General features: G+C 36.3%; 1 protein-coding gene across 1 annotated transcript in view; it reads left to right on the top strand.

Annotated features, from left to right (window-relative positions):
- VPS13C (vacuolar protein sorting 13 homolog C) overlaps positions 1 to 13,178 on the top strand; it is an 89,976-nt gene that overhangs the window by 60,392 nt on the left and 16,406 nt on the right. Inside the window, 14 exon segments of the mRNA XM_032194724.1 lie at positions 226 to 520; positions 1,877 to 2,266; positions 3,124 to 3,228; positions 3,966 to 4,130; positions 4,427 to 4,555; positions 6,636 to 6,769; positions 7,157 to 7,283; positions 8,479 to 8,714; positions 9,045 to 9,195; positions 9,738 to 9,878; positions 10,670 to 10,751; positions 10,858 to 10,927; positions 11,766 to 11,877; positions 12,688 to 12,801. Of these exon segments, the coding sequence (XP_032050615.1) occupies positions 226 to 520; positions 1,877 to 2,266; positions 3,124 to 3,228; positions 3,966 to 4,130; positions 4,427 to 4,555; positions 6,636 to 6,769; positions 7,157 to 7,283; positions 8,479 to 8,714; positions 9,045 to 9,195; positions 9,738 to 9,878; positions 10,670 to 10,751; positions 10,858 to 10,927; positions 11,766 to 11,877; positions 12,688 to 12,801 (2,251 nt within the window).

The raw sequence follows: 13,178 nt of genomic DNA, 5'->3' as shown, positions 1-13,178 counted from the left end.
TGATACACAAATATAGCATTATTGTAGAAACTTAAATTTGTAGTTGGAACACTTCCTGGTTGGGTAAAACAAAATAAAAATCCAACAAACAAAACTGTCTTTATTAGGTAATTACACAGTGTGCTTGCAAAAACCTTCCAGAAAGTCAGCAATTGCTTTCAGATGGGTGATGGTAGCTGTCAATGCAAGGATATCGTATGTACCTGTTCTGTTCTTTTGCCGTAGGTGTCATTTATATATTCGACCAACAGGAACATTAGAGGGTCAATTCAGAGAGTCCACGACTTACATTGCCTGGAGAGAAGAGCTACATAGAAGCAATGAAGTGAAGTGCTTGTTACAGTGCCCAGCCACTGAGATGAATTTTTTGCCTCTAATAGTCAGCTCAACAGCCGTACCAGATCAACTAAATTTTATTTCAGCATCTGGAGAGGAGTGGGATCCTGCCTACATTATCCACCTTTATCCTACGCTGACTGTGAGGAATCTTCTGCCGTACTCCTTGAGATATTTACTTGAGGTAGGTTATTCCGTGTTTCTGTTTTGAAATGCTTTCCTTGATTTTAATGAAGATTCGCATACACTTCGAACAGGAGGTGAAAGTAGTGTAGAAGATACTGAATGCTGTTTATTGTATTTTCTTTTGTAAATTACAAAGTTGGTTGATGGATTAGCCCTGGGAGTTTGGGGGATTAGTTATTTTTCCTTTGGATCTACTTTGCCAGTTTCACTTTGCTCCTGAAATATTAATCCTGTATTGGATTGGTCTACCTCCTAAATCCTTCTGAGACCCTGTTCATATATTGCAGGATAGCTTTTGTTTCACAGGGAAAGATATAAGGAAAAAAAGCCTGAAAGTACAGGTGCTTTTCTTCTATGTAGAAAGACAACTGGTCTCCATTCCAACACTGACTCTTAGTATACTGAGTGCTACTGTGAGGCCTCCATTGCACAAATCAGAGGATTTCTTTGCAGAATCCTATGCAGATGTTCTTGATCTACTTCTAGTATCTTGTGTTTCTAACACACGTTTTCACAGAAAAAGCTGAATGATTCTGGTAAATAGAAATAGTATGAGGATCTGCAACTATCATCCTAGTTTGTTCTTTTTTGTCCTGGTCACACAACTGGCTGTCACATTCCTTTAGATCATCCTTTTGCTTCTGTCTGCTATAGTAAGAGCACTATTACCAATTTTCCTTCCCTTCATTCCACTTCAGTACCCAAAGTCAAAGAATGTAGAACAGTGTGCCATTGCCTTAAATAAACCAGTAATTCAAGTCGGTTTCTGAAGTAACTTCATCTGTAGGTGAGCTTATAGTCTTTATGTCCATCAACTAACAAAGCCTGGCCACTGCTCAGTATGGTATGATACACTGTTTTTTTTTTTTTAGCTAAAATGAGGAAAGCTGCTGTTCTGAGGTGCTGTTCTCTAAGGAGAGCTGTGGTACCCAGCGGTATGGCACAGCTGCCAGATTCCTGTCTTGTGCGTTGTTTCATGTGAAATGTCTTGGCTGTGCATTTGCAGCATAAAAAAAATCAGTATTGCACCTCGTAACATTGCCACAGAAATGAGAACTCATTGCCAAAATCTACTGGAAGTCATGGAGGAAGGAGGGAACAAGGACAGGGGATACATTGGAACTCATTTGTATTCCTGAAATCTAGAATTTTTAGTCTTTACAGTCCTGCAAGAGAGTGCAATTGACCTTAGGTGATTCATAGGATTGGGCTCAAATGAAAGTGATTGGAAGTTGGGATATATGATACTAAAATGAAGCACAAGTACCCTGAAAGACAAGAAAAATGCTGTTTTGTGAATACGCACATTTTACATGTTAAAAGCTTAATTTGTTCCTTACAATTTTTACTACAGGGAACAGCAGAAGCCCGTGAATTGTTAGAAGGCAGTGCTGCAGACGTATTTAATTCCAGAATCGCTCAGGAAATAATGGAGCTTGTCTTGATAAAATATCAAGGCAAAAACTGGAATGGACGTTTTCGAATTCATGATGGGATGCCTGAATTTTTTCCAGTGTGTTTCACCTCTGATTCTGCAAAAGCGATGACAGTGGACATTTACATACACACCAGGAGAATCGGAAGCCGTATGATCTTGTCTGTGTTCAGTCCATATTGGATAATCAACAAGACTTCCCGTGTTCTCCAATATCGAGCTGAAGACATTCATGTGAAACATCCAGCGGATTACAGAGATATTGTTTTATTCTCCTTTAAAAAGAAAAATATTTTTAGTAAAAATAAGGTATGGTTATTTTAGATGATGGTGGTAGTGCTATAAAAATCCTGCTTTGAAGCTGAAAACTGAGCTGCCCTTTCCATTCCATCTACACCCTCAGGAGAATTTTGTCTAAGTTTGGAAGCTGGGTGACCATATAAAGTGGGTAGGTCTTGAACAGTCAGTGGGTACCCTCCCAGCTTACCTCCCAGAAAATTCTTCCATCTGGTAGAGGAATTTAATGAACATATGCAAGATGGAAGTAAATACACCTGGGGAGGTATGTTCCAGTGAATGAAGAAAAATCAGACTTGTCTTAATCACCTAGGTGCTTTGACATTTAACATGCACAATGTAAATAATCTGTCCAATGTTAAACCATACTTCTTTTATATTGTTTTAGCATAGTATTTGCATGGTCAAATGAAGAGTACTGTGGCAAAAGATAATTTTTTTTCTTTGTAATGTGACTCCTCTTTCCATTTTGTTGTATTTTTTTTCACCCAGCAGTAATGGAAGCAGTTGAAGAAACAGTCTTGACAAGGTGTTACTTTGATTCTTTTCATTCCACTTCCCCTTCCAGTTTGTAAAGCACTACAAAATTGTATTTTTTTCCATCATTGTGTTTGCTCTCAGTAACCATATACTGTTACTACCTTTATTGTTAGATTTTTCCCAGACATCAAGCATAGACTAACAAATGAGAATATGAATAATGATACTACATGCTTAAGCTTATCATAAGTTATAGAAGGTTTTAAAAGCACTTAAATGTCTTTTTAATACTGCTACATGTGATATAGAAGCACTCCATAATGCATGAACTTTAAAATTAATTTATTGAATCATTTTCCATGTCCTTTTTTTTTTTTGCGTGTGTGCAGATCCAGCTATGTATTTCAACAAGTGCATGGTCCAGTAGCTTTTCCCTTGATACTGTAGGAAGCTATGGATGTGTCAGATGTTCAGCTAATAACATGGACTATCTGGTAAGAAAGCTCTGATGTGTTTTGTGGGGTCTTTTTAGGCACTTTTTTCTTGACTTCTTTCTTTTCTTCATTTTGAGGCCTTTGTTTCACTACTTACGCTGCTTTTAAATCGTGGAAATATTTAAGATCTGTGTCTTGTGACAAGTAGTTTCACCAACAGAAATTCCAGTATGATTTGTCATTGTGTTTCACATAACAAATGTCTACTATTAGGTTGTTGGAAAATACACTAACCTTGATAGTGAAGACAAAAGAGTTCATGTTCTAAACTCGTAAGTGTTTGGGATTGTTTAAAGCCTCACTGTAAACAATGGCCATCTTTCTTTAAAATAATCTCCAGAGCTAAGCAGAATAAAAATTGCAATTTATTCTGCTGTTGGAAGCACAGCTCCGAGTAATAGTGTAGAACTTCATTTCCATGTACTTTTAAATTGATTTCTTATGATATGATCATTTTAGGTTGCCTTGATTTACAGCAGAGGTGTTCCTGTTGGATTTTTCCCTGCTAAGCTGGTACTCATACTACAGCTAAAACCGTTTGTTTACCGTTGTGCTAATGCTGCATAGTGCACCACATTTTACTGCATGCTTCTTTGTCCTGTTATTGCAGGTGTTCAAAACAGGAGTATTCTGTTAGCCTTTTTATTTACTGTCATGTTGGCTTTCCTTTACTTCCTTTCTGACTTTTCTTTGAATCTTCATGTTAATTGTTTGATCAAATTGTCCTTGTTCAACAGGTTGGAGTTAGCATCAAAATGAGTAGTTTTAACCTTACCAGGATAGTTACGTTCACTCCATTCTACACAATAGCAAACAAATCTTCTCTGGAACTAGAAGTTGGAGAAATTGGTCCTAATGGCTCTTTGCCGACTAACAAATGGAATTATATATCAACTTCGGAGGTAATATTTCTGTTTGTTTCCTTTGAGCATTATCATAGACGAATAGCTGGTCTCTAGCTGTCACCTAAGAAAATAAGGTTTCTATAAATGCTCCATCTTCTCTGCTGGTGTGATGTGGATGCTTCACACATCTCAGGGCAACATTTAGATAATTTACTAATTTTACTTGTTATATCTGTTAGAGATGAGAGTGACAACTGGGGCATCTGAATAGGTGTCTTGCGCAAGACTATTTACTACTGTTTACTATATTAAACCTATTCAAATGGTTCAAGTGCTTATTTCTTGTTTTATAGTGTCTTCCATTCTGGCCTGAAAACTCATCCGGTCAACTTTGTGTGAGAGTAGTTGGCTATGAAAGCTCATCCAAACCATTCCTGTTTAAAACCCCAGATAATGGTACTCTGCTGAGGCTGGAAGAATTGGTGAGACTATGACTTTGTGTGGTCCATTTTTAATACTCTAATTTAGTTTTGTGCAATTGAACTTAGTACAGCTTGATTCCCCAAGTTGATTGAGATGGAAGCCTTGTACTTTAAGGTTGTCGTGCATTGCACTTCAGTACAATTAAAAAAAAAAAAAGGGCTTCCATTAAAAAAAAAAAAGAAAAAAAGGACTGTGAATCAAGTCGACAGTATTCTCAGGGTTTTCACAGTTTTCAGTGAAGATGATCTAGGTTTGACAAGCTTATAGGAAGCTGAACAGCTCTAGCACTATTAAATTACAAATGATACACTATAATGGCAAAAGTTGTGAAATTGTCAGGTCTTGTCCTTGTGGGGGACTTCAGCTTCCCAGATATATCCTGGAAATGCAATACAGCTCAGAGGAAGCAGTCTAGGAGGTTTCTGGAGAGGGTGGAAGATTCCTGAGGCAGCTGGTGAGTGAGTCTGCCAGGGGAGGTGTCCCACTGGACCTTCTATTCAAAAACAGGGAAGGACTGTTGGGAGATGTGGTGGTTGGAAACCATCTTGGGCATAGTAACGATGAAATGGTAGAGTTCTCTATTTTTGGTGAAGTCAAAAATAGACCAATAAAACTGCTGTCTTAGACTTCTAGAGGGCAGACTTAGAGCTGTTCAGGACACTGGTTGGCTTTTGACACTGTTTCCCACAGCATTCTCCTCGAGAAACTGGCTGCTCGTGGCTTGGACTGACGCACGCTTCGTAGGGTTAGAAACTGGCTGGGTAGCTGGGCCCAGAGGTGCGGTGAATGGAGTCAAATCCAGTTGGAGGCCAGTCACTAGTGGCGTCCCCCAGGGCTCGGTGCTGGGGCCGGTCCTCTTTAATATCTTCATCGATGATCTGGACGAGGGCATTGAGTGCACCCTCAGTAATTTTGCAAATGACACCAAGTTAGGTGCGTGTGTCGATCTGCTCGAGGGTAGGAAGGCTCTGCAGGAGGATCTGGATAGGCTGCACCGATGGGCTGAGGTCAACTGCATGAAGTTCAACAAGGCCAAGTGCCGGGTCCTGCAGCTGGGGCGCAACAACCCCAAGCAGAGCTACAGGCTGGGAGATGAGTGGTTGGAAAGCTGCCAGGCAGAGAAGGACCTGGGAGTGATGGTGGATAGTCGGCTGAATATGAGCCAGCAGTGTGCTCAGGTGGCCAAGAAGGCCAACGGCATCCTGGCTTGTATAAGAAGCAGTGTGGCCAGCAGGGCTAGGGAAGTGATCGTCCCCCTGTACTCGGCTCTGGTGAGGCCGCACCTCGAGTGCTGTGTTAGTAAAATCTTAATTCTTTGTGAATTTAACCTCTCCTAGTATTCGGGAATGTGTATGTAATGATGGCATGTTCAGATAAACCTTTGGAGATAATGCTTCTCATAATTTGCTGAGATACAAATGATAGCGAAGATAACTTATCTCTCCAAGTTTGCTGAAGCAGCTGGAAAGGTTGTTTTTAGAGCAAGACATCTACATTGATTTAGAGTTCTGTTGGCACACTTGTGTATTTTATTTAAGTGTATTTCTGTATTTTATTTTTATTTATTTATCTTGAAAGCCATTAAAAGAAAGCGTTGATGTGATTTATTGGGAGGTTTCATCAATAGAATTTTTCTGTGCATTGATTGCTTTGTTAACAATCATTCTTGTCATACCTTTAAGAACTTTGGTACAGTTGTCTAGACTTTTAAACCTAACTTTCATTTTTATAATGTAAATAGAAGGGAATGTCTGGCTATAGTTTTTACTGAACTTACTGAATAAAGTAATTTTAAAAATGTTATGCATCTAATTTTTAAAGTGATTTTTTTTTAATAATTGGAATCTAATTTTTGAATTAAGTTAAACCTACAGATAGCTTGTGAATACTCCTAGTGTCTTAATTATGCCACTGACCTAAACGTTTGAGGTTACTGCTACTAGATAATGAAGATTGTTTCCTTTTTTTCATTTGTGAAAGACCTATGGAAGACAGATATAAAAGTAATAATTCAGTCTGTTCTAACTTGAGTTTATGTATAGAACAAATAATGAAATTTCTCTCTAACTTTCTCTTCAGAATGGGGGCTTATTGGTAGATGTGAATGTGTCTGAGCATTCTACTCTTATAAACTTCTCAGATTACCATGAAGGAGCTGCTCCAGCTCTAATTGTTAACCATACTTCATGGGACTCCCTCAGATACAAACAGAGGTATGTGAAAGAAACAATTCGTCATTAGTTGTTTAACTAGTAGATATGCTTTGAGCAGAAAGTAGTTCTATTTTAACATTATGGTGAAAGGTACCATTAAAAAAATATCATACACTTTTGAAGTATTTTTTTCCTGCTTTTAGTCAGTCCTTAAAGCTTGAGAAAGTGGAAAGAGTAAAGTAGTAGTATAGATAGATCATAGTTCATGGGCAGTGTAGCTATAGTTGGGCTTGTTTGGAGCTGGTAGCCTAGACCTTTCATGCTTCACCCCTAAGAAGCTGTAGTAGTGGAGTGTACAGTGCCATGATCTGTATCACTTAAAGCAGTAGTCTTAAACAGCAAATCCTATTGTCTTTCTTACTATTATTCTTTTTTTCCTAACTGCAGTGGATTACAAGAGGAAATGGAGTTGAAACCAAAGCAAGTATGTCTGTTCGCATGGACAGATCCAACCAAAACAAGAAAATTGACTTGGGGCTACTCCCAAAATTTTGGTGAACATGACCTACTGAAGGTAAATCTCAGAAGGGGAGAAGTAAATACTTGAACTGGTCTAGGACTATAATAAGTCCAAAAATTTTCCAAGAGAAAGCTTCTTTAGTAACTTCTCATCTCTGTCTTGTCCTGCAGGAATTTTTTGAGTCTAATCTCAAGTAGTAAGATTTTAGGTATTTAGATTAACTAACTGCCGGATTTCATACAACCTCCAGCCTGTGTTTTCAACATGATTTTTGTGGATATCAAAGAAAAATAGAATTCGAACCCTAGAAGTATCCAAATAATACTGTGGATGACTAATAGATCACTTCTCTAGCAGTGCTGCATTCAGCTTAAATAGTTATTTAGAGCTGGAGAAAAACCCTAACTGGTTGTGAGTGTAGCCTTCTATGGGAAACGTTTGCATGGAGTAAAAAAACAAGTTGCTCAGTGAGAGCTATTTTCGTGGTTGTAGCTCACACAATTAAAACAGGCCAAGATCTAAACTGCAGGCACAAGAGCAAGCAATGATCAAGTTGGAAAATGAGTGAAGGGAGAGGGGAGAACAACTAAAAGGAGTGGTAAATCTAGGATAAGACTGAGCAAGTATTTTGTTAAGGAATGGGGAAGTGAGCACTTACTGTATAGGCACTTTCTTGAGTCGGAATTTTTACATGTATTTTAAGACGGTTTCAGTTTGCATTAAAACTGTTTTCCTTGTAATATCATTATGATAACATACATGACTACTTTGGCCTTCTGAGGAATGGATTTTAACTATCTCTGTTTTGACTCACAAATTAACAAACAAGAAATCTCTGCATTCAAAATGCAGAACTTCTTAAAATCATTAACCATTTTTACACCTTTGTGGTATGTGATTTAATTAATTCTACTCACATGACCTAATATTATAGGTCATTTCTTTCACTGTGAAGACTTTGTTCCCTAATCATTGCCAGTGTTCTTCTCATCTGCAATTATTGCTGAAATGCCTACACTTCAAAAGGAAAAACAAAACCAAAACAAACCAAAAATCCCACACCCTTCTTGCCAATGCTTGGAATACAACATTGCACTAAATCAGCATGATAAAGTAAACAGAATAAACAAAAAATTACTATTTTGTTTCTTTATTTTGCATGTGTGCCAGTAAACTTGTTTATATACATACAGCAATATTATTCCTGTAATATACCTATACAAGTATATATATATTTTTTCCAATACAGGATGAATGTGGCCAATTTCCATATAATGCAAATACTCAGATACACTGGGTTTCTTTCCTGGATGGACGCCAACGAGTGCTGCTATTCACAGATGATGTTGCATTAGTTTCCAAAGCATTACAAGCAGAAGAGATGGAGCAACCTGATCAAGAAATAAACTTGTCAATTCATAGTCTTGGACTTTCTCTTGTTAACAATGAAAATAAAAAAGAAATCTCTTACATAGGAATTACTAGGTACTGCATATAGAAGCCTAAAAACGCCTTTGAATAATCAAAATTTGACAGTCAATTGTAATTCTAGCTGTACAGTTGAATTGGTGGTAAATGTCTTTCCCATGAGATCAGTATAAGTGGAGCCTCTTAAGCAAAATTAATTTCTGCCTTTATTCCTATTGTGCAATATGAATAATTGGGATATAATTGCTCTATTTCTTAGCTTCTATAGAAAAAGAAGTAGTATTTTGTTCAAGCCTGAAAAATGAGGATTATATCTTTTCACATGGTTTGTGTGCATAAGAAAGGCTTAAGTACTTTTAAATTGTAACCTTCTTGTATTTCCTGCAGCTCTGGTGTTGTTTGGGAACAGAAACTGAAGCAGAAATGGAAACCATTGAATCAAAAACAAATAAACCTGTTGGAACAAGCTTATCAAAAATATCTTTCTAAGAGTGCTTTCCAAGGTCCAGGTTGGCAAAAACTAGACAACAATACTGAGGTATGATTTGAGTTTCAGTATTTAAATGACTGCAGTATGTGAACAACAGTGAAAACAGACTTCTGTGTTGCTAATTAAGAATAAGAAAAACACAAAATGAACAGAAAACTTTGTTGGAATATTTTCATACTCTATACGGAATATCTTGTTTTGAGGTAATACTGAGGCAATGTTGAATTATTTTCCATAGTTTTATTAGTAAGTACCAGATCATGTTTTGGGATCAGGTTAGAAACATCAACTGGGAACAGTTGAATGTAAACATTTGTAATTGTACCAGTGTGAGATAACTCATGAATTAGTTATTACTGTTATTATGACACAGAGGTACTTGATTTGAACAAGTGAAATTGCAATGTAACACGCTTCTCAAACTAACTTGTGATTTTCTTTCTTTTCTATGTGAATACTTGATGAGAGTTATTTCAGTAATTAATGGTATCATGAAGTAATGGAAGTCCAGGTGTTACTAGTAATGTGTTTTTCTTTATCCTAAGGCTTAATTAAATGATACATCAGCTCTGCTTTCTGATTATTACCAGGTGAATTTTAGTAAAGTTCCAATGGAAATGCGTCTCCCAGTTAGATGTAGCATCCGACGTAGCTTCCTGTCAGGAATTCAGGTTGAATTCAAACAGTCACCTCACCAAAGAAGCTTACGAGCACAACTATATTGGTTGCAGGTAACATCTTTCATCATGTTCTACATACTAAAAACTTCAGATTTTTATTTTATTAATTTATGTGCATGAAGAGGCATCTCCGAATCTTATGCATGTGGTTCTTGGCTCTCTGATGTCAGGGTAGTAAAAATGCTATGAATACTCATTTGTGGGAAAGTAGTGCATTCCATTATTTCATTTCAAATGGAAAAAATTACATAAAATTGTGGTTTACTGTAAAGCAGGGTGCTATCATGAAAAACACATTTTTTGCTGTTTTTAGAAGAAGGAAAAAACAAGAACCTTTTTCAAAATGTATTGACCATAGCTTGTATATTATCATGTAACACCATGTTCTAGGTAGTGTACCTAGAGATTCAGACCTCTTAGTGTAGAAAAGCAATCTGTCTAGTGGTAGGTAGACAAGAGACATCCAAATCTTCAAAACCAGTATCCAGTAATATATCAGTGTGTGAGAGTTTAACAGTGAATTAAAGTGCGCTACTTTTTTCACTGTTGACTTTTTTACTGAGTCAACATATACCATCAGTTTCAGACCCTCTAAATGAATCTCTGTAAGCATCCCACAACCATCTGACCCTTTACAAGTAAACAGGTAACATCCTGAAATAATTTCAGCGAAATCTTTCTCACTTTCTCCTTCCCCCAAAATGTGAATGACATTCTTCTTGACCACCGTTCATTTAAAAAAAATAAATCTCGGGCCTTCTAAAACTGCAGTGGTTTTTGATTAAAATGGTCCTTGATTATTGTGTCATTAAAACATGGCTGTAATTATGCAATAATTTTAGGTTGATAATCAGTTACCAGGATCGATGTTTCCTGTTGTGTTTCACCCAGTGGCCCCTCCCAAGTCAATTGCTTTGGATTCAGGTAGGTAAAAGCTGTTAATAATAGCACCCTTACTCAATATTGAAGGTAGTAGCTTGGCAAATTTTTTAATATATACTTACATATATATATTTTTTTTTCAATTCAGAACCAAAACCGTTCATTGACATCAGTGTCATCACTAGATTCAACGAATACAGCAAAGTTCTGCAATTCAAGTGAGTTTAGCAGTGTGTTGTAATACTACCTTAGAGAGTTTAAACCTTTTTAGAAGTGAACCCTATTTTTAAAGGTCAAATTGACTTATCCAAACCACTCTTGACTTGAATTGAGTTTTAAATGTCTCTAGTGAAAAACCATCATTCTAAAATAAACTTACTTTTAGAAAGTAAGGACTGGCCCGGTTAAAAAAACTCGTAGAAAAGTTCTTAAGTAATTGGAATGATGCACCTTCTACTACAGCATCAGAGGTGCATGTCTGCCTGTTTGCTTTATAGTGCTGGGTTTTTTGGTGCTCTAACAACAGACAACTCATACAGTCTCTAATGTAGCTCAAGGCTGTGTTTTACTGTGAAATATATGTTCTGTACTTAACATGTCTGTCTTCATTTGAGTTCTTGCACCATGAAGTGAGATTAAAATAAACTGATAGTTACTAATGCAAGTTTTTCTACCTAGCTTATACTGATAAAATGTTTGAGGACGGTGAATTTTAATAAAATAAATACTTAATAATATGCCGTCTGGAGAAAGGCAGTTGACTAAGAGGAATACATATGCTGTTTAAGTGATAACCAAAGGAGCATGTAGAATTATAAATATAATAGGTAATTGGTGATGGTTAGTATTTTTAAGGTAAATTTTCAAAGTGTTAAGATAGCAATAATCTACAGTAAAGCAACACACAGTTTCATGTGGCTGGCAAGCTCTCCTAACTATAAATATACAGTAAATACTGTAGACAGTCCTACTACGCCATATTATATAGCGAAACTTACAAAAAGTATGTGGTATTTGAATGTGTACAAATACACACTGTTCCTATTCCTGTTTTAGATACTTCATGGTTCTTATTCAGGAAATGGCACTGAAAATTGATCAAGGCTTTTTAGGAGCACTTAATGAACTTTTCACTCCATCCACAGATCCAGAAGCTGAAAGGCAAAGGGTAATGTATGGGAGAAAACAATTTTTACCACAATAGATCCTTATGGACCTATGTGATTTCTCTGAATATTTCAGTGAATATTGCATTCGAGAACAGTGAGTAAAGGGACTTTTAAAGATAATTCTTAGTGAAACATTGAGATTTTTGTTGAACATTTGGGGTTGAGTATTTTTAATGGACAACTTTGAGAAACTGATACTGTGTTATGTATAACTGTATTTTGTTCTTGTAATGATTCATTAATTGTTTGACACAGTTGTTTCAACTGTAGCTAGAAAGTGTTACAGGTGCTAGATGAAATAAGCGTAGGGTATAGTGGTCTTCCAACTGATTAATCTGTGTGTTCATAGTGTATTCTGCTTTTCGTCTTTAGGGAGCAGAAGACAGTGATTTTTACGGCTTTGACTTAAATCTTTTATTCAGATACTGGTCAGAATGATCACATCTTGCATTTGACGCTAGTGTGCATAGGAGTCATTCTCACAAGCTTCTTTTTCTAAGAAATGTTACCTTCAGATGTACTGTCTAAAATTCTGATTTGGCAAAGAAATACTACTTTTCTTATACAAAAGTAGTTAGTCCATTTCCAGTTTTGGAGGTGCTGGCCCTTTAGTTGCTAGAAATTTTATTATATTTGGATATGATTATGCGTTCTGCTGGTTTTTACTCATATATATATATATATATATATATATATATATATATATATATATATGCATAACATATACGTATTTCTATGTTATTTCTGCCATTATGTATGTTGATGAAATAACCTTCTGTTCCATTTTCTTTTTTTCTGTATTAAAACAGTCTAAATTAATTCAGCAAGACATAGATGCACTTAACACTGAACTAATGGAGTCTTCCTTAACAGACTTGTCAATGCTGAGCTTCTTTGAGCTTTTTCATATTTCTCCAATTAAGGTATGTAATAGAGACAATTTGAGTTAATAAAAGGCTATAAATGACTTCTTAATTCCTTGTAGTAAAATATGTGCTCAGATCAACCTTTTGGGTAATTGAGTTCTTCGTAGTGTCTTTGGAACTGTGATTTTTTTCTTTTTTTTATGTTCTCTGGAGCTTAATACCTCATTGAAAAACTTACTAGTAGTCTAAGAGTAGAAACAGCACTTAACTATTGCTTAGTGGGAGGAATCAATGGTTATAACATTGAAAAAAGCTATATAAAATCTGAATATATCTGAAATATCTAGACATGCTGTCTGTTAAACGTAGGAGGGGGCTGCTGCTTTTATTTGTTTCTATTATATTTGCACATGTAAACATACGCAAAGTTATTT

Source organism: Aythya fuligula, chromosome 11, assembly GCF_009819795.1.
Source record: "Aythya fuligula isolate bAytFul2 chromosome 11, bAytFul2.pri, whole genome shotgun sequence".
In the NCBI taxonomy this organism is placed as follows: Eukaryota; Metazoa; Chordata; class Aves; order Anseriformes; family Anatidae; genus Aythya; species Aythya fuligula.
Note: the sequence above shows the minus strand (reverse complement) of the source record. Positions and strands in the feature narration are given on the sequence as shown.